The sequence below is a fragment of the Gallus gallus genome, chromosome 17 (genome assembly GCF_016699485.2).
Source record: "Gallus gallus isolate bGalGal1 chromosome 17, bGalGal1.mat.broiler.GRCg7b, whole genome shotgun sequence".
NCBI classification, from domain to species: Eukaryota; Metazoa; Chordata; class Aves; order Galliformes; family Phasianidae; genus Gallus; species Gallus gallus.
Genome location: NC_052548.1, coordinates 5,197,957 through 5,215,116, shown reverse-complemented (window position 1 = coordinate 5,215,116; position 17,160 = coordinate 5,197,957). Strand labels below are relative to the sequence as shown.

Genomic DNA, 17,160 nt, shown 5'->3' with positions numbered 1-17,160 from the left:
TCTGCATCGTTAGCGTGAATTAACGAGATTCTACTGTAGCTGAATTTCTGTTGCAGTTCCTGGCTTAGGAGCTGCAATCGAAGTACTAACAGCTGCTTGAAACTCCTGGGTGTAGATTTCTTCCCTGTTAATGATGTGTTCACTAATGATTTAGTATCTCTTGAGAGTTTAGTTTCCAGTCTTGAGGTTGTAATGTGGAGAAAATAGAATTACCTTTCATTCCTGTCCTCTGGAGTTATCTTGTCATGCTGCAGCCGTGCTCGTTCCCCCCAGGCTGTGGCACTTTTTTTGTTTGTGCTTTCAATTTTCAGGCGGAAGGAAAAGTGAGAGAAGCAACGTGGCCTTTTCTTCTCAAACAGAGACAGAAGATACTGTGCCTGACATTAATACATCTACATTTCCTATAGATATCCCAGTTATTTTCTCTTCTAAGCCAGCTGACATCTTAGGTATTTTTATGTAATAAGTGCAAGCAAATACTCCTTTAAATAGCTGCATTTTTTGCTTCCTGCTGAAAAAGTGGCTGAGTGGTTGTTGGATTGAAAAAAGTCTTCGGAACTTACAGTGGATGCTTACTGAGAAAGTAGCACGGGAGTCTGGATTTATTCTAGTAATAACATATCTTCTGTGAGCAAGGCTGCAGGCAGACAATTTTCTTTGTAAGAGTAAAGAAAGCAGCTTGGAGTGACCCAGCTTGAGTGTTCAGACTCAACGAGCACGTGGCTGGCATGTTCATCCTGTATTTGTTGGTTCAATGCAGACCTTCTTATTCAGAGATGGAAAGGAATTTGCAGAAAACCCAGCCCCAAAGAAAGCCACTTTGATCCAGAAAATGGAGAGGACTGTTAGGACGATGTTCTAAAATGGACACTTGGTCTTTGGACTTCTACTTGCCTTTCCCTTTCCTTCCCTATGATAACAACTTGCTGGGTTGTTCCTGGGTTGAACCGTTGTTTAGATATGTAACTCATTTATGGTAGGTAAATAGCAAACCACTGTTCACCTCCTGTAATAACAGCAGATTTAAGTGTCATAAATCATTTCCAGATCTGTGTTACACTTCTGAGGTGGGCGCTGCTGTTCAGTGACTTCTGAGTTGCTCTTTTCACCTTTTCTTCTTTGCGTGCCTGCACAAAGTTGTAGACATGGCAACATAAAAATTGCATTAGAAGATAACTATGTTCTTCTTTTAATTTAGGAAAAGAAAGAATCTGAATATGAAAAGCTGATCCTTGCTTTAAAAAAGGAACAAAATATTTATTCTACACTGGTGCAGACCTTTAAGGAATCAGATAGGTAAGTGATTTTTCTGTTTTGATGGTCAATCTAAGCTCAAAGAAAGTTAGAAGTTGTTGAATTAAGGTGCAGCTCAACTGGGTAGGCAGTATTTTGTACGGGCTAATTGTTAACAGGTGATAAACTTGCTGTTGTAGTCTTAAAAGAGAAATATTTTTGTAAAGAAGGAAATGTTATTTAAGTGAGCTGAATATTGCTGAAGATATTTCTCTTTGGATTAGATTCCCATTGGCGTACAAAGAAAGCAGATAGGACAAGAACATCCTCTGAAAACCTGTGTTGGAATATAGGGGAAAAATCAAATCACAGTCAACTGTGCTGGATGATTTACCCTTGTCTCTTCCTTCTCAAATAATAATATAATGCTTACTTTAAAAGTGGCACAGTGAAAATTTTGATGAGAATTAAGCAGGCAAGGTTTTGGAGATGTTTAAACAAAATAGAGTAAGTGAAATTTTCATAACATTCTTTCAACATCAAGCATTCAAAAGCATTCTAAACGGCAGGAGGTAGTGCTTTTCAACCTTTTAATATCAAAGAGCACAGCATTTTAGAAAGAAATCTCTAACCTACTTTGTATTCTGCTATTGCTTAGTGTTTGAGGAAGAGATGTTAGGATGAAATGAGGAATATTCTTAGCCTTTGGGTGGAAGAAATATTGTTTTATTAAAATGTACTTTTGCTGTTATAATTACAAATATCTTAATTGGGTACTGGGGATGTTTAGGAGATGGCTCCTCACTCTTCCTGCCTGAATGCATTGGCTCATACCTGCCAACTTTTTGGGAATGCGTGTTTGTATTTTGCAGTCAGTGTATAGGAACTGTAGTTTGGAAACCAGCGAGTAGCACTAAAGTAGATGAGATCTAGAATTTGAATTAGGCACGTTAATAGTAATGCCATCCTGTGCTTGGCCACAGCTCAGAAGCTGCTTTAGAGAATAGAATCTTTCTCATTAGAAATAGTGATAGAAGACAGAGTATGGAGATTATTTCTTATCTCCAGGAGAAGATCAATGGCTTTTGTGGCAATCACCAAACGAAGTAAGAAGCACATTTGGTTCAGTATTTCACACAAAGTGCCCTACTGTTGAAACAGTCTGTGGGTAAGGTGATTGTGTCAACACTGTGTAGTGATGGCAACAACAAAGAAACAGATCTACTGCTATCTTTTCTTGGAATATCTTTCAAATGGGGAAAATTATAATGGTAGCTGACTGTGCAACTTGAATGGGGATTTTTCAAAATAAGATACCTGATGTCAGTACCATGACATTCCTTGTCTCTCCAAGCAGAGAATCGATGCTTATTCTGATAAAACCTTTAGCGCATGAGGAGAGAGAATGTGCTTACTTAGCTTCTAGTAATGTCTTGGTTTGCTTTTCTTCTTAATTTTTTTGCTGAGCATTTAAGAGAGCTTTCTCTTCAAAGATTTTCCCGAGCCAGGGAGTGTTAGTTAAAGGAGTGGGTTCATGTGCAAGAAACACTGACAACAGCACGCTTGTCAGAAGACAGACTGAGAGTCTTTTCATATATGCTGCCTTTTAATTAATGTGTTTCTGCAAGATGCTGTTATCCTCATGCAAGTATGATGCACTGTTTGCTCCTGTGTAGCCTCCTGTAAGGCAGATTTGAATTTTGTTTTGAAAGATTCCTGAATTCTTAGGCATTTCAATATTGTGGGTTGGAAATTCTACAGCAGCATAATTTATCTTACAATACTGAGGTTTGGAGGGAATTTAATGTCAAAATAAATAATACAATGAGTTCGGTAGCACCTTATTTTTTATTAAATGCTAATTGTTTCATACTGTTAGAATTTCAGTTTTTAGTGTATTTAAGTCCTTTTATGGACTGATTGTAGCTGTCTTGTCGGTGCTGTTGAAGGGTAATGGGGGTGATCTGGCAAGGGACAGCTGGATGTGCTGACACGGAGAGAAGTAGGGGGCAGTGACTGATGCTAAAGTAAGCACTTCGGTGACTGTGCTGGGGAAAAAAAGCTGCTTAAGGAATTAATTCATGTTGAGAAATTGTCATTTGTAAGTTTTGAAATTTATACCCAGTTGAGGTAATTGGCACAATTTAAACTTGAAAGGTCTTTTTGCAGACTGCTGGCTGATGGAAGAAATAAAGTAGTTGGGTTGTGCCTGAATCATATGTTCAATGAAACATGTTTTTTTTTATAATTCCTTTTTTAGGGGAGCATTAGATTGTGCAGTACAGTCCTGTAGCAGGGGAACAGAGTTTCCATGGTCACCATATAATGGAATACACTGAAATTGGTTGTTTTTGTTTTCCTACAAATAAACACCCTCACATTTGCCCAATACAGTGTATCTGTCCTGCTTGAGTAGCAACAGGTCAAAACAGCAAGAAGAGGATGTGGATGTAAAGGTTTGATACCTCTGCATAGGGATTAGTTAACTCTTATGCATCAGAATGATGTAGCTGTGTGATGAAAACCAGTGCTGGCTGCTGTGAAATGGGGTCTTTGTGGAAGCCTGGGGGTGTAAAAGATGCCGCCTTGCCTAACTGAGGGCTTCAAATCAAAATCTTAAAGGTTTTTGTTTTATTTCTGGTTTTCTCCTTTTTCCCTTAGTTTAAATAGCCTGCAGACAGAACTAAACAAGATCTTCATGTTACGGAAGCAACTAGAAGATGACATTCTAGCCACTCGGAATCTACAGAAGGTCTTAGAAGATCAGATTAAGAATGCTAGAAACAGACAAGGTGTGTATACACGTGCAGCCCATCCCTTTTCTTGATGATCTTACACAAAAGAAAACTGGCTATATTAGACTCAGTTTGCTGTGATGGAAAAGAACCGTTTGAAATTAGATAAAGGTGTAAAAAAAACTTCAGCCTTCTGCACCGAAAATTATTCGGGGGATTTGTTACAGAATATCTTTGAGCAATCAGAGCGTTGTATAAAGGGACAGCTTTTCTCTTTCCCCGCAGCAAATGTTAGTAATTCTTTGGCAATTCTACTGCAGTGATCATTTCAAGCTGCCTACAATTTCATACCCATAGAATTTACTGTTTTCTGCTGAAATCAGATTCCTGGCTTTGAATAAATCTGTGGCCATGGGATCACTTTTTGTCCCTGGAACTTTGTTACTGCATGGTATTTGATAAACAGCTTGTGTCTCAGGAAACTGGTAGACTCCTCCTAAGGCAAGAAGCATTTCCAGAGAAGAAAAAAGTAGCCAGTAGTTTTATTGTTTATTCAGAAATATTAGAGCTTTTAAATACAGTTTGGTTTTACTTCTTTGAAGATGGTTTTAGCATATACTTAAATATAGAAAAGAATGATGGATGTCATTAAAATTCACTGCATAGATTCAGATAGATCTGTGTTGTTCTTAGGAGATGCGTTAAAAAACAGCAAAGTCTGTTCACTTAGCCTGTCAACTTAGAGTTTCCATTTTGGTACCGTTCTCTTCTCCCCTTTGATAAGTGACCAAAGGTGAGCTGCTGCCTTTTCAGAGTTTCCAGCCCCCAGAGTAAAGAGGTGATGAACAGCTAGGAGAAGCCCAAAGGAACTGCGGGTACTCCCCAGTCCAGTTGTCAGAAGCAGTGGGGCTGTGGGCGAAGCTGCTAGGGAAGAAGAGTGAAATGTGATCATTTGTGAATCATTGAGTCCTCGCAGCTTCCATAGGATCAGTGTCAGAGTTGGGAACAGAATTTGGATGTCTCCTCTTTGTCATAATTTAGATATGCTTTCTCGCTATCTAATGAGATAATATTAAAGAATTAATTGTCATCTATGCTGTAAATGAACAGGTGTTTATTGAAACATAAAAAGCCAGTCATGCGGTCACAGAGGAAATGAATAAGTATTTTCAATTCCATTCATTTTCAGCTCTTTTGGCCCCAAAGCAAAATGAATTCTGTGACCTTGTCCAACCTGGCTCTTTGCCTCGAGACTTCGAACTCTTACAAATATAGTTAGAATAACTGCTCATGCCTTACTTATCCTTTCTAAAAAAATGTTTCTAAATGTAATGCTAAATATGCAAATTATAGTACGGAATTGCATCCACAACTCATGCTGATAACCACAGAAAGTACAGCATGTCTAGTTGTCAGAGGTACAAAGAAAGGTAAGGACAAAATTGGTTCAACTGAACGAACATAAAGCTTATTTGGGGGAGGCCTGCTAAAATTGCTTCATTCCCCAAGACTTCCTGGTAGGGTCTTATTTGAAAAGTCCTCTTTGCATTTTATGCTTTCTTTTCCTTCAAACAAATAAGAGTTTCTGAAATAATTCCCATGGTTGGTTATTTTGACAGATGCAACACTATCTTTCTGTGGAGATCAAACATCTTATATGAGTATTTGCTTAGGAGAGCAAGATAATTTAAACCTGCAGATAGACCATCTGTCTCTTGAAGAACTTAAGCAAAAGGTATCGATCTGTTTTAATATTTACTGCTTTTAATGACTTAATTCTGATTCATTTGTAGTTTGTGTCTCTCATGGGAAGAAGCATTTTATTTAGATATGACTAGGTAGTTCTGAAAGGATTTGATGTTCTTATCTGTGTGGTTTGTGATCCACCTTTATGAGCAGTTTCTCCTTGTTACACAATATGAGCTTCAGAGTCAACTGCAAGGTAGGTGGGCTGCTGCAAAGCTTTTCAAATAGTCAGACAGCTGGATTCAAGTTTCAGACTCAATGCCCTATTTCAGCGATCATTAAGTATGCCAACTCGAAAGAAAAGTTTTTTGTATTAAATATCCTACAATGCACATCTCACCTGCCTTTATTAATCATGAATATGGTAGTGGTGTCTGTAATTTATTCTGTATAGCACACTCCATCCTAGGCTTTACAATTTTTTTTGACAAATACGGAATGTTAAAAAGGAACCCTGAGGTAGGTTAATATTATCTTCATTCTACATAAGTAGAACTGAAATTCAAAGAAATTAAATTTGCAGACAGTTGTCAAGCAATAGATTACTATTGGAGTTCAGAAAACTGTTCTAACTCATCGTCCTGTGCGTTGATCTCTGAGCAGTGCACCAATTTATGATAAGGAACTGTGCTGAATGCAATTGTTTGAGATTGAACATAAGTGAGGTTTTCCATTTCTCATGGGCAGCTGAATTGTAGGCAAGTGTTCAAAATGTGGGGGTGGGTAATGGGAAGGAAAGAAGCTTGCCTTACACTGAGCAGGTGTAAGTAAAAAAGCCCCAGATTTTCTATCAGTCCCATTCTGAGGAACACTACTTTTATCTCTGAAAATATTCTCTTTGGCAGATTCAGGGACAGCATTAGCAAAAGATGTTGATAAACCATTTCTTGCCTGAAAAAGAGGTTCTATGGCTGAATACTGATCTGCTTTTCACAAACATACTAATAGCTCTAATAAAAACAGTTCACCTTCTTCTGCAAATGCTGCCTTCTTGATATAACTACACAACTCTGCATCACTGACGTCTATTGAAGAGTCTTGAATGTGACTTCACTCTGATAGCAATTTTATATCTGTGAAGTTACTCAGTAGTAGTGTCTTAAAGGGTGTTTGAGGTACAAGAACAGATTGCTTCCGAGTGTTACTATTTCTATGTACTGCTGGCTTCCCTTGCATCAAAAAGTTTCTTCATAAATCAGCCTGTTGTTTCGAGGCACCCTTGGCTTTCTTTCTGTTACTGAATAATGAAGTTTGGTGCTTCATCTTAGTAACTTGGCTGGAAATTAGAGTCTTCCAAGTTAAGATTTCTTGAACACCAACTTACAAATACATTATTATGTTTTCCTTACATAGGGAGATTGCCTAAGAGCAGTTACAGAAGCCCAGGCGTTCCACCTTTGCAGTTCAGATTTACATGGAGATTTATATATCATATTTTGCTTTCATACTAGCATGGATGCTATCAGTTTTGCTTGTTCTTCCTTTGGTTGTATAGGTCGCTGATCTTCTCTTGATGGTTAAGGACCTGCAGTTAATTAATCAAGAACTTAAGATGAAACAGCTTGGATTCTTCACAACAGATTCTCAAGGGAAGGAAGCAGTGAAGATATTAAGCCAGAGTGAGGTGGGTTTTCAGTGTTAAAGCAGTGGATCTGACTCTCACCTCTAATGTACCTTGTGGAATCGTTTACGTAAGTGCAGGATGACCATAAAACCTGGGGAGTTTGGATCATTAATTCCTTATAAAAACTTAAATTAATGATGGAAATAAATTTAATAGGTTAGCACAAGATCTCACAATCTCAACTCAGCAAATGTTCAGTGATGTGTTTAGTCGATTTTAAAGAAATAACATATATGTTAAAAACACTTATTGGGTTTGCCATCTGTTGTTTTTCTCATTTAGAAGAGGAAGAAAGAGTTAATTTTGCTTTATAAAGAAAGCAGTGTTCTGTCACGATAGTCTCAGTAAAGGACAGAAGTTCCTTTGGTGTCAGAAATCACAAAATATTCTTGGTTTTTCAGTTTTAAGACGTACTTTTGTTACCTTTACTTGAAATACGGTTTAACTGAAATTATGCTTAAATTACAGAGCAACCTTTAGGGGTGTCGTGAGTTTTATTGAAATAATGAGTTTTCAGGTCGTTGTAATGGCTCTGCTTGTGGGCAATCCGTTTCAGAGTGCTGGTGCTTTCTGTAGATGAGCCTTCCTAGTAATTTGCCCTGCCATCCTGCAGAGGGTGCTGCACCCCCACTGATGCCATGGCTCATACCGAAGGAATTCGTGTCATTATCATGACAGGATATTGTGATCATGCGTTTGTCTCAGCATGCTGGAACATACGAGGCTACTTACTTAGGAAGCTGCCTACATGAAATTAGATGCAGAATGGCACAGTGAAGCCTGTAAAGTAAAAGGCCTCAAAATTCTTGTAGCAGACATAGGAATGTAAAAGTCGGTAACATTTGATCGTGTGTCAGTATGATGACAGTGCTATTGAACTCAAAAGTTAGAGGAGCTGTGATTAAATGCTTTTAGTTTAAAAGGTACTATTTCATCAGCCTTGGTGATGAATGGCTATCTGGTTTCCAGGCTAGGGATTGTGACAACAGTATTTTGCATATTAATAACCGTTGTCAGAGAGACCACGTTCTATTCCTTGTGTGTATTTTGGGCTAGGATTTGTTGGCAGGTAGTGCTGCGATGATGCTGACACACGTGCTATAAGAGGAATTGGGACAGGAACAGGAGCATGCACCCTTCTCAGGTTCTTAAAACGAACCCATCTTTCTTTTTCTTTCAAAAGCCAGAGCACAGGTCAGATAAATGTGCATCCTGGGGTCTCTGCAGGGTACCTTCCATGGGCCTGGCAGCCTCCGGTGCTCCGTTTCTTGGCCTTTTGTTTGGAAGGGAGTGAGGAGAACAGGAGTAGGTTGTTTGTGTGCTGTCCTCTGAACATCTACTTTCTCTGAGAGAAGCGGCCTCAGTGATTTCAGCCTTCAGGGCTCCAGGGATCTTTACAAACCAAGCATATCAGTGGTTCATTTAGGAAAAACATTCTCAAGGTTTTCAGTCCCCAAGGAAATACTTTAAACAGGCTGCTTATTTTTAGCTGGCTTTTTTTCTAGCCTTAAGCCACTTATTTGCTTCTAATATTTTGTTGAGCATTAGATTATGTTCCTTGGAGCACAGAAAGTTTCCTTTCAGCATCTCAGATGTAGGACCAGGCTTAAACTGCAGTGATTCCTTGTTACAGTGTGCTGTAACCTGTTGGTCTGACGTAAGAGTTCCATTCTGAGGAGCACCACTTATTTAGCCTAGTATTAACAACAAACCCACACATTTTAATACACAAATGTGTAGATTCAGGTCATCAAACCCTACATGGAAGATTAAAATTTGTCATTGTTTCATGACAGTGAATATGATTGGACTTTGATTTCCTATGATTGCAATGAGAAGCTATCTTTTTAAATGCATGCCCTTGCTGTCTGTCACAGTTCTGTTTATCTTACTCTGGTTTTCAGATTGCCTTTACTTTATGTTGTCCTGGAAAACCAAGTTTTAAGTGAAAATACCAAGTTAATTGAAACTTGACTCAGAAGTTAATTTTGAATATAGATTTCTAATAGTAAAAGGCAAATATATTAATAGACCGCACCATCCAGTTACTTAAAACCATTAGAGCTGATTATACTGCTGGAGATTGGAAGATAAAAAGAAGCTTTTCTCATTTATTTCCCATATACATTTATGTGCACCTTTTGTGCTCAATTAAAAAAAAAAAACCAACAAACCCACACATGCCTTCAGTTCCCAGTGCTCATAGGAAGCAAAAATAACACTCCCTGCAGAATCCTATTTGTCTGCAGTTGGATGGACGTGCTGAGAGCCAAGACTTTACAGCATGTGATACCAGGGAAGCAGGTTTTTCTTTTCATGTCCCAAGTTTCAGCTCTGCACTTCGTATCCATCAGAACTATAAATATCACATCCACAACCACTAGGCTCCAGTTTCTTTCCTTTCAATGTGTCATCTGAGTCTCTGTACCTATAATCTCAATTTACTGCTTTTTCTGTGACTGTGCTCAGGATTCTGTTTCCTCTTGTCTTAAGTTAATTTTTCTTTAGCTCCGCGTGACTGTTATACACAGCAGTGCTATGTTATTGGCATAGTGCTTTAGGGGTAAAAAATGGAATCTAATGCAAGTCTGAATCTGCTGTGCCAATGCTATATCCTGCCTGTGGTTTAGACATCCCAGGCACAGCATCGTTGGTATTTACCATCACTCATGTTCCTTATTTTTAATGAGGTTCTAGCAGCAAAGATCTTAAATAACCATCTTTTTCTATTAGATTGAAAAAAGTTGCTATAAACAAAATGATATAAGTGTCCAGTCTGGTTGAAATTCTAGTTCATTGTTCTTTAAATGGAGCTGTTTGGATGCTGTCCGCAGTGATTCAGAGGCTCTGTGCTGTGCTTCTCCTCTGCTGCTCATGCTTCCCAGCTGGGTAGGGGTGGAGCTGCTCTCTGGCTCAGGTCTGCCACAGTTTGGGAACCTTTGTTCCAATGTGTTCCTAAAATACTATATTTTGCCAAATTCATACCACAGTGCAGTCAAGAACTCCCCCAGAAAGCACCAGTTTTATTCTGTGACCTACAGGAATGTAGCCAGAGATGTAAATAAATTATTTTCACTTTTCTGCATTACTAAATAGTTATATATCAGCAAAAAAAGAAAAACAGACCAAAGATTGCTTACGCTGTGCAGCTCCAAGGGCCTCTTCATAGGTAGATGTAATATCATTTGCTACAAACTGGCAAATTTTAGGCTAAATTTAGACAAAGCAGATGTGATTGTTGTAACTCTTTTTAGAAAGCTACTTGTACTTACTTTGATAAGTGTCTGCTTCTTGGGTGTTGGAGAAAAGCCCTCGTGGTGCAGCAAGTACAAGTGAATTCTGGCAGTGGGAAAATAAAACAGGCACAGTGAGAATGTGATTGAGGATAGGGGTCTCTTGTTGGGAGAGGCTAAATGATGTTCATTTGTTATTGTAATATTGGAGGGGAGAGGGTTAAATAAAAATGAAGTAATGTATAAAATAAGGTTTCACTGTAATATGAATAATTCCTGGTTTTTATATTAATTTTCTTTGATCTTGTGGAAGAAATCTAATTCGGTGTTTGTTACTTTGTATTACAGGCCTTTTTTGTTTTCTTTTAAGACATGTCACTGACTTATTTATGCATGTTTCATATCACAGTATTTTTTTGTGCTACATTTTCACATCATTCCATACTTTGTGTAGTTTCTTGAAATAACAGAAGAGCGGGTGAAGCCGACTGAAGACGGTGACAGTGACAGGAAGATGCAGAACAGTCAGTTTTATGAGAGGGACAGTCAGGTAGGACTCTGCATGGGATGCACTGTGTTTCTCCTTAAAAACTCTGTAGTTCAAATTATGTGAGGTTTGTCTGTTGTCATCATTGATGTAAAGTATTTGAGATCCTTCTGGGTTGGAATACTTGATGTCATGGTAACTTGCTAGAGACATTTGTGTGCTTGACACAAGCTTCTGGAATCTGCTGTCCTCTGACCGTTCCAAAGCATCACGGTATCTTAAAATAATTCAAGTTAAAAGGAACCTTGGAAGATCATGAAGTGTAATTAGCTCGATATTTCCAGTAGTTTGAAAATGGTGACGTGCTAAAATACGACACAGAGTGACACATTTCGAGTGGTTGAGTTGAAGAATAATGACATTCTGTTGTTTGTAATTTGTTTCTCTGTTGACTAGGTATGCCTTCATGAATCCATGGATTGTCCTCCTGAGGTGGATAAGCAGGTAAATGTTGTATTGTAAAGATTCTCCTGCCTCTTAAACATTTTAGTGTCTCCCTGGTGATGCCTACCCATGAAACTGCATGAAATGGACCGGGTGTATACACTCATGTAGTTGATACAAAAGACTCCCTCTGACTTCAAGGAATGCTGAATTACTGGAGAGGACCCATGTAGAAACAACATCTCCAGGGTAACATGCAAGAAGTTGGTAGTTTGTAAATAGTTTAAGTTGCATCCTGTCCTTGCCATCAGAGCTTGTATCTGGAGGTCCAAGGACAGAATTTGGTACTGTAAAGACAAATGATTCAAAGGTAAATTAAAACTAAAAAGCTAGCAGCGATGTGCAGGCAGCATTCCAGAAATTTCATACCTATTCAAAGATAAATACCATCAGGGAAGTCTACTTACTGCTAAACAACTGATCTGTGTGAATTAATCATGTGAAATAGATGTTCATTTGTTTTTCAATTAATAAATGGTCAGTGAAATGTCTGTGGATGCTGCTTAATGTAGATAAAGGGCATCAGGAATTAGAAAACCCGATTACAAAAAGATTACAGCCCTTAATTTAATAGAACATTGCATACCTATCTAATAAGAAAATATTTGCAATTTTTTAACAGATAACTCCATCAGGCTGTTCAGAGAGTTTCTGCAAAGATAGGCATTATAGGAATCCAAATAAGCCTCAGCTTGAACATGATACAACTGGCAAACACTTTGGCAGAATAGGGATGAGTGAACATGAAACAGAAGAGATGAACTTGCTCACATCTCTTTTAAGGGAAAATAGAACATCTGTACTTGAATCTACGTAAGTATGAGAGAGATGCACTGCTTTTGACAGTATTTCTATTTGAGAAGAGAATAAAGTAATTTTGCTAAAGTGAATTTAGATAATGGTGCTGTCTAATTTACCTGAGAGATTGGCAAGGCGCCTTCAGAGCCATTTTAGTCTATCATGCAATTAAGTAATTAGGAAACATACTATCAGTAGAAATCCTTATGAAAAAACCATTACAAGAAAAAAAAACCTCCCCAAAGTTATTGATATGTGGAGCTTTACTGTAGAGAGGAATGTTGTCAGAGCGGGGACTAGCATTGCTAAAGGGCTCAGATGATAATACATGCTACTGCTTGTGTTGTTGTTGTTTTTAATGATATTAAAATAGCTGAAAACACAGGGCAGTAAATGGTGGTGTGTTGAAGGGGGTGAATCCATATTGCTGTAGAAGGGATATGAGTGAGAAATTATGGATGGTGGAAATGGAGTTATGGTGACTACAGGGTTAATTTTGATTGGACGTTACTGGTAACCTTTGTGGCCTCTGTGTTTCCATCTGTGTGTATATTATACTACAGTGCAATCAATTCCTGGCTGAAATGCTCATTTCTTTAGGAACTGGACAATACCAAACGAGGTGTATAGAAAAAACACACCCTCATTAGGTTTTTTTCCCTCCTATTTTATGCTTAAACCACTTAATCTTCTGGTTGAAAACTCAATTACAGCTTTGCTAGAGATCACTCTCATTTTTCTTTCTTTGTTCTTTCCATGTTGTTATGACTATATACAGTATTGAATGACTTTTTCTTCCCGTGCCCATCAGTGTTGTGCTTTCCGGAGAGTAATGGGAATGACCTTCCATATACTGAGAGCTCAGCAGTGCTGGTAGCAGAATATCCTGTGGACTTACACAAGTCAAACCCTGTTCTGTGTTCAGCATGCACTGCAGCTGACTTTACTCAAGCAGTTCTGTGTTTTTTACATCACTGTTCAGAACTCTCCAACAGCTCCAATGATCTTAGCTGTCAAAGCACCAGTCAGTGATAAATGAGGGTATTATTACTTGTAGCGGATGAACAGATAACATTGTTTTATTTGTTAAATTTACTTAAAAGTCTGCTAATGAGTGATTCCAACACCGTCATCTTTAGCTCTCTAGTGTGTAATTTTTTCTGTGTTCAGATATAAATGACCAGACTGGCTGGTGATGAGCCTGTACTTTGGGTAACTTAATTCTCGCTAATGACATTAGATGCCAGACAGAGACATAAAGAGCCTAGTTAGTCTGTAGCACTTCAAATGCTAACTATATAAATACAGTTGTTTAAAATGCTAGTTTATATGTTTAGTGGCACAAACTGTTCTTTATTGGACACATGATATCATCTGTAGGATTTGAAGAGTTGCTTATGCCTTAAGTGCCTCTTATTTGGCTTCATTTTCGTTTAAAATGTTTTCAGAACTGTTGTCGATGGACACGAGTTGTCTGTCAGGCAGTGTGCTGGTCTGTAGTGAGCTGTTTCTGCAGGCTTTTGGCTGCTTTCTCTATTTCCAGCTCCCATGTTATACTAGAAATACATAAAGGGACCCATTTCAGAAAAAAATCAACCTCCAGAGTCTCCTGTGTTTTGGTGGGAGTTTTATTTTTCAAGTATTTAAATCAGGAAGTAAACTCTTTTGAAAATGCATTCCTGTTTCTTCTATTGCTGTTGTGTAAACACTTGATTTAGTTACTAGAGGTTTACTAACTGTTCATGGGTGAGGAGAGGGCTGGTAGAGCTTATATGGTCATGAATAGAAGAAAAGTGTTGATGAGATAATTTGTGTTACAATTCACGCTGTGAAAATGTTTCAAAACCTCTGTTCATTAGTGAGTAATTCATTAGTGCATAAAATAAAGTCTCCTGGGAATTTCAAGTATGTCAAGACACTGCAAAAGTGTTTCTTAGAAGGTGTTCTTGTTTGCTTAAATAAAAATCAAAATTCACGCCTTTCCTTTCCTCCTTCCTGAGTATAGCAGACAAGAACAAATGAAAGCTGTAAATGAACTGTTAGATCATCTGAACACAACTGAGCAAGAATGTTCAAGTGAAGACATAGAGAAAAAGAATGAAAAAGATCTTAGGCAAATGATTATTCAACTAAGAGCTGAGCTCAAACATTTCAAGCAGGCCAATAAATTCTTAAAGCAGCAAGCAGAATTAAAATCAACTTTTGATGGGAAAGAGAAGCTTCATGCAGATGCAGTGCCACAGATTAATAAGGATATTGAGTTGCTGAAAGCGGAACTGAAAGATGCAGCTACACAAACAATGACTTTAGAGGGTAATGTCATGAGATTCAAATGTGAAGGCAATAAAGGAGCCTCGGAAGGAAAAACAAAATATTCAAGATTAAATGCAGAAGGAGAACTTCATCAGGAAAATGTGTGTAAGAAGAGCGAGCAGCATGAAAGAGGCTTTTTCTCCAGGAGAACAAATGAAGTAAGTTTATTTAAGATTCTCTTTTTAGTACCTGGGGAATAGATGTATAAAAGAAAAAAGTACATTTCATTTCTAATATTAGATTTTGCTTCTGTGTAGCTTTTGAAATTAGCAGAAGAGATGTACACTAAATATATGTAAGATGTAATTGTTCTTAATGTTTGGAGCTTTTCATCGTGCACTTCAGCATGCCTTAGAACATTAATTAATGAAATTTCAATCCTCATTGGGACTAGGTACCAGTAAATATTATAGCTACTGGATAGAGACATAGATTATAGATTCTGTGCTGTCCTGTATCTCAGTATAGGTGCTCATAAAGTGCAGAACCATTGTGTTCTGAACGTCTGGTTTATGAACTGTAAGCAGCAAATGAGATCTAGAAAACCGAAGACTTGTGTAGTGTCTCAGAGCATGCAGGTGAATCACTCATGGTGGATTTCAACAAACTCAAATCTTCTGTGCTTTTATGAACATCTTACCATTACATCCTGCTCTTAGGGATGTCTGAAAGTTTTATAAACTTGGAGGTCAGTTCTTCGTATCTGTTTTGGGAATTTAAGAGCACAGAATCTGCTTTGTGCGCAGGCTTAATTTTCCTATGCCACTGAAGTTTTCAGGCCTTTTGAAGGCAAGTACTCTGTGATCCCAAACAAAAGGGAGGCAAAGTAATGTCTACTAAAGGGTTCGTGCATATTGTTTCAGTAGCTGGTGTAGAGGCTAAGGTGAGAACTCTTTGCCTCCCTTGCAAGACTTTCAAAGAAGGATCTTGTTGATTTTGTGTGCTTCTAATAGAGAATGTTGTAGCACTTGCTGCAAAGAATGTTTTCTGTGACTTTAGTCATCAAAAGGGTACTGACAGCTGGTGTTTTGTTCTGGCTTGTTCTCCTTGTCTTCATTTCATTAAAAGAGGGCGCTTGTAAACCAAGAGGTGCTGTCTGTACTGGTGTAAGCAAGTCAGTATGGTTTGGGACTTTAAGATGTTGTCATGCATGGTTGGTCCCTGGGAAACCCTGTGGAGAATTCTTAGAATTCAAAACCGATGTGCGTAACTGACAAAAACATCTTGTTTCACCAATCAATTTACACATAATCAAACTCTATCTTTGCTTGCTGGCAGCAATTCAGTTACATTCCCAGACTTTTAAGCTTTCCATCCTGGTTGCAATTTTTCTACTTCTTAAAAAGTAAGTGGGTAGAAAAGACAGTGATAATGGAAATGTTCTTAGGCCATTCTAGGGAAGGTTTAGGTTAGATGTTCTTTACTCATAGGGCAACGAGGCCCTGGCACTGCTGCCCAGAGCAGTGGGTGCCCCATGCTTGGTGATGCCCAAGGCCAGGCTGGAAGGGCCCATGGGCAGCCTGAGCTGGGGACAGGATGCAGCAACCAGCCCATGACAGGGAGTTGGAACTGGATGATCTTTAGGGTCCCTTCCAACCCAAGCCAGTCAGTAATTCTATAACTGTTAGTGTTTTTAGGCTGCTGGGTGTTTAGTCGGTCATGTTTGGCAGGCTGACTGCTGTGCCTCCATCTTTTGGCTGCCCTGGCTGCTCTGACCAGATCCTTTGGAAGCAGAAAGGAACTGGTCTGTCTCTTTTGGGGCTACCTGGAACAGTTGGCTTTAGGAACACTTGAAGACATGAGGGCAGCTGGAAACAAATAGTTAAGGTGTCTGGTAGGGGAATGGCTTGGAGATCCCATCTGGCCTATTTATGCAGATCTGCTCGTGATGACTTGTGTAAAAGCACACATGGTGTCTTGTTTGCTGGTGTCACCTCTCAAGAACAAAGGACAGTCTTTCTGGAGGCAGTGGAGGCCTACCTGCCTTCCATGAGGAATGCCAAGAGTTCTTTCTGCAACTCTGATCACTGAAACCTATTTATTTCAAGTTCTTGTCTTCGTTCAATTTTAGTGTACTATTTTGATTCATCATTTGCCAGATGAGTTGCAACCTCAATACTGGTTAAAATTCTTTTTGCTTGGACTAATCCAGTACACTGGTGTTTCTGAATGGCTTTTATTTCACATAGCCTGCTGAACTGAACTTAAAGCAATCTGTGCAATGTATATATACAACAGCCCTGAGACAGGTGGAAATAATTTGACACTATTAAGAGCATTTCAGTAAAACTAGAAAAGTTCATCTCAACAGGCTTTATTTTTCAGCTTCCAAATGATATTTGTATTCACGTATGCACAAAACGAATTGAGGATGTCATTAGGAAAATGGAACTTGCTTTTTATTATTTTAAATTGTGTAAAGACTATAATTGCTAAGAAATGAACGTGGAAAGGTATTTCAGAATACATTGGGTGGTAAAAGAAATT

General features: G+C 38.4%; 1 protein-coding gene across 4 annotated transcripts in view; it reads left to right on the top strand.

Annotated features, from left to right (window-relative positions):
- Positions 1 to 17,160, top strand: part of CDK5RAP2 (CDK5 regulatory subunit associated protein 2) — a 78,515-nt gene that overhangs the window by 33,744 nt on the left and 27,611 nt on the right. For all 4 annotated transcript variants that reach the window (XM_040649272.2, XM_040649271.2, XM_040649273.2 and 1 more), the window contains 8 exons: positions 1,199 to 1,296; positions 3,895 to 4,025; positions 5,588 to 5,703; positions 7,210 to 7,338; positions 11,026 to 11,121; positions 11,515 to 11,562; positions 12,185 to 12,375; positions 14,366 to 14,831. In XM_040649272.2, coding sequence (XP_040505206.1) covers positions 1,199 to 1,296; positions 3,895 to 4,025; positions 5,588 to 5,703; positions 7,210 to 7,338; positions 11,026 to 11,121; positions 11,515 to 11,562; positions 12,185 to 12,375; positions 14,366 to 14,831 — 1,275 coding nt within the window. The remainder of the gene's footprint in view (positions 1 to 1,198; positions 1,297 to 3,894; positions 4,026 to 5,587; positions 5,704 to 7,209; positions 7,339 to 11,025; positions 11,122 to 11,514; positions 11,563 to 12,184; positions 12,376 to 14,365; positions 14,832 to 17,160) is intronic.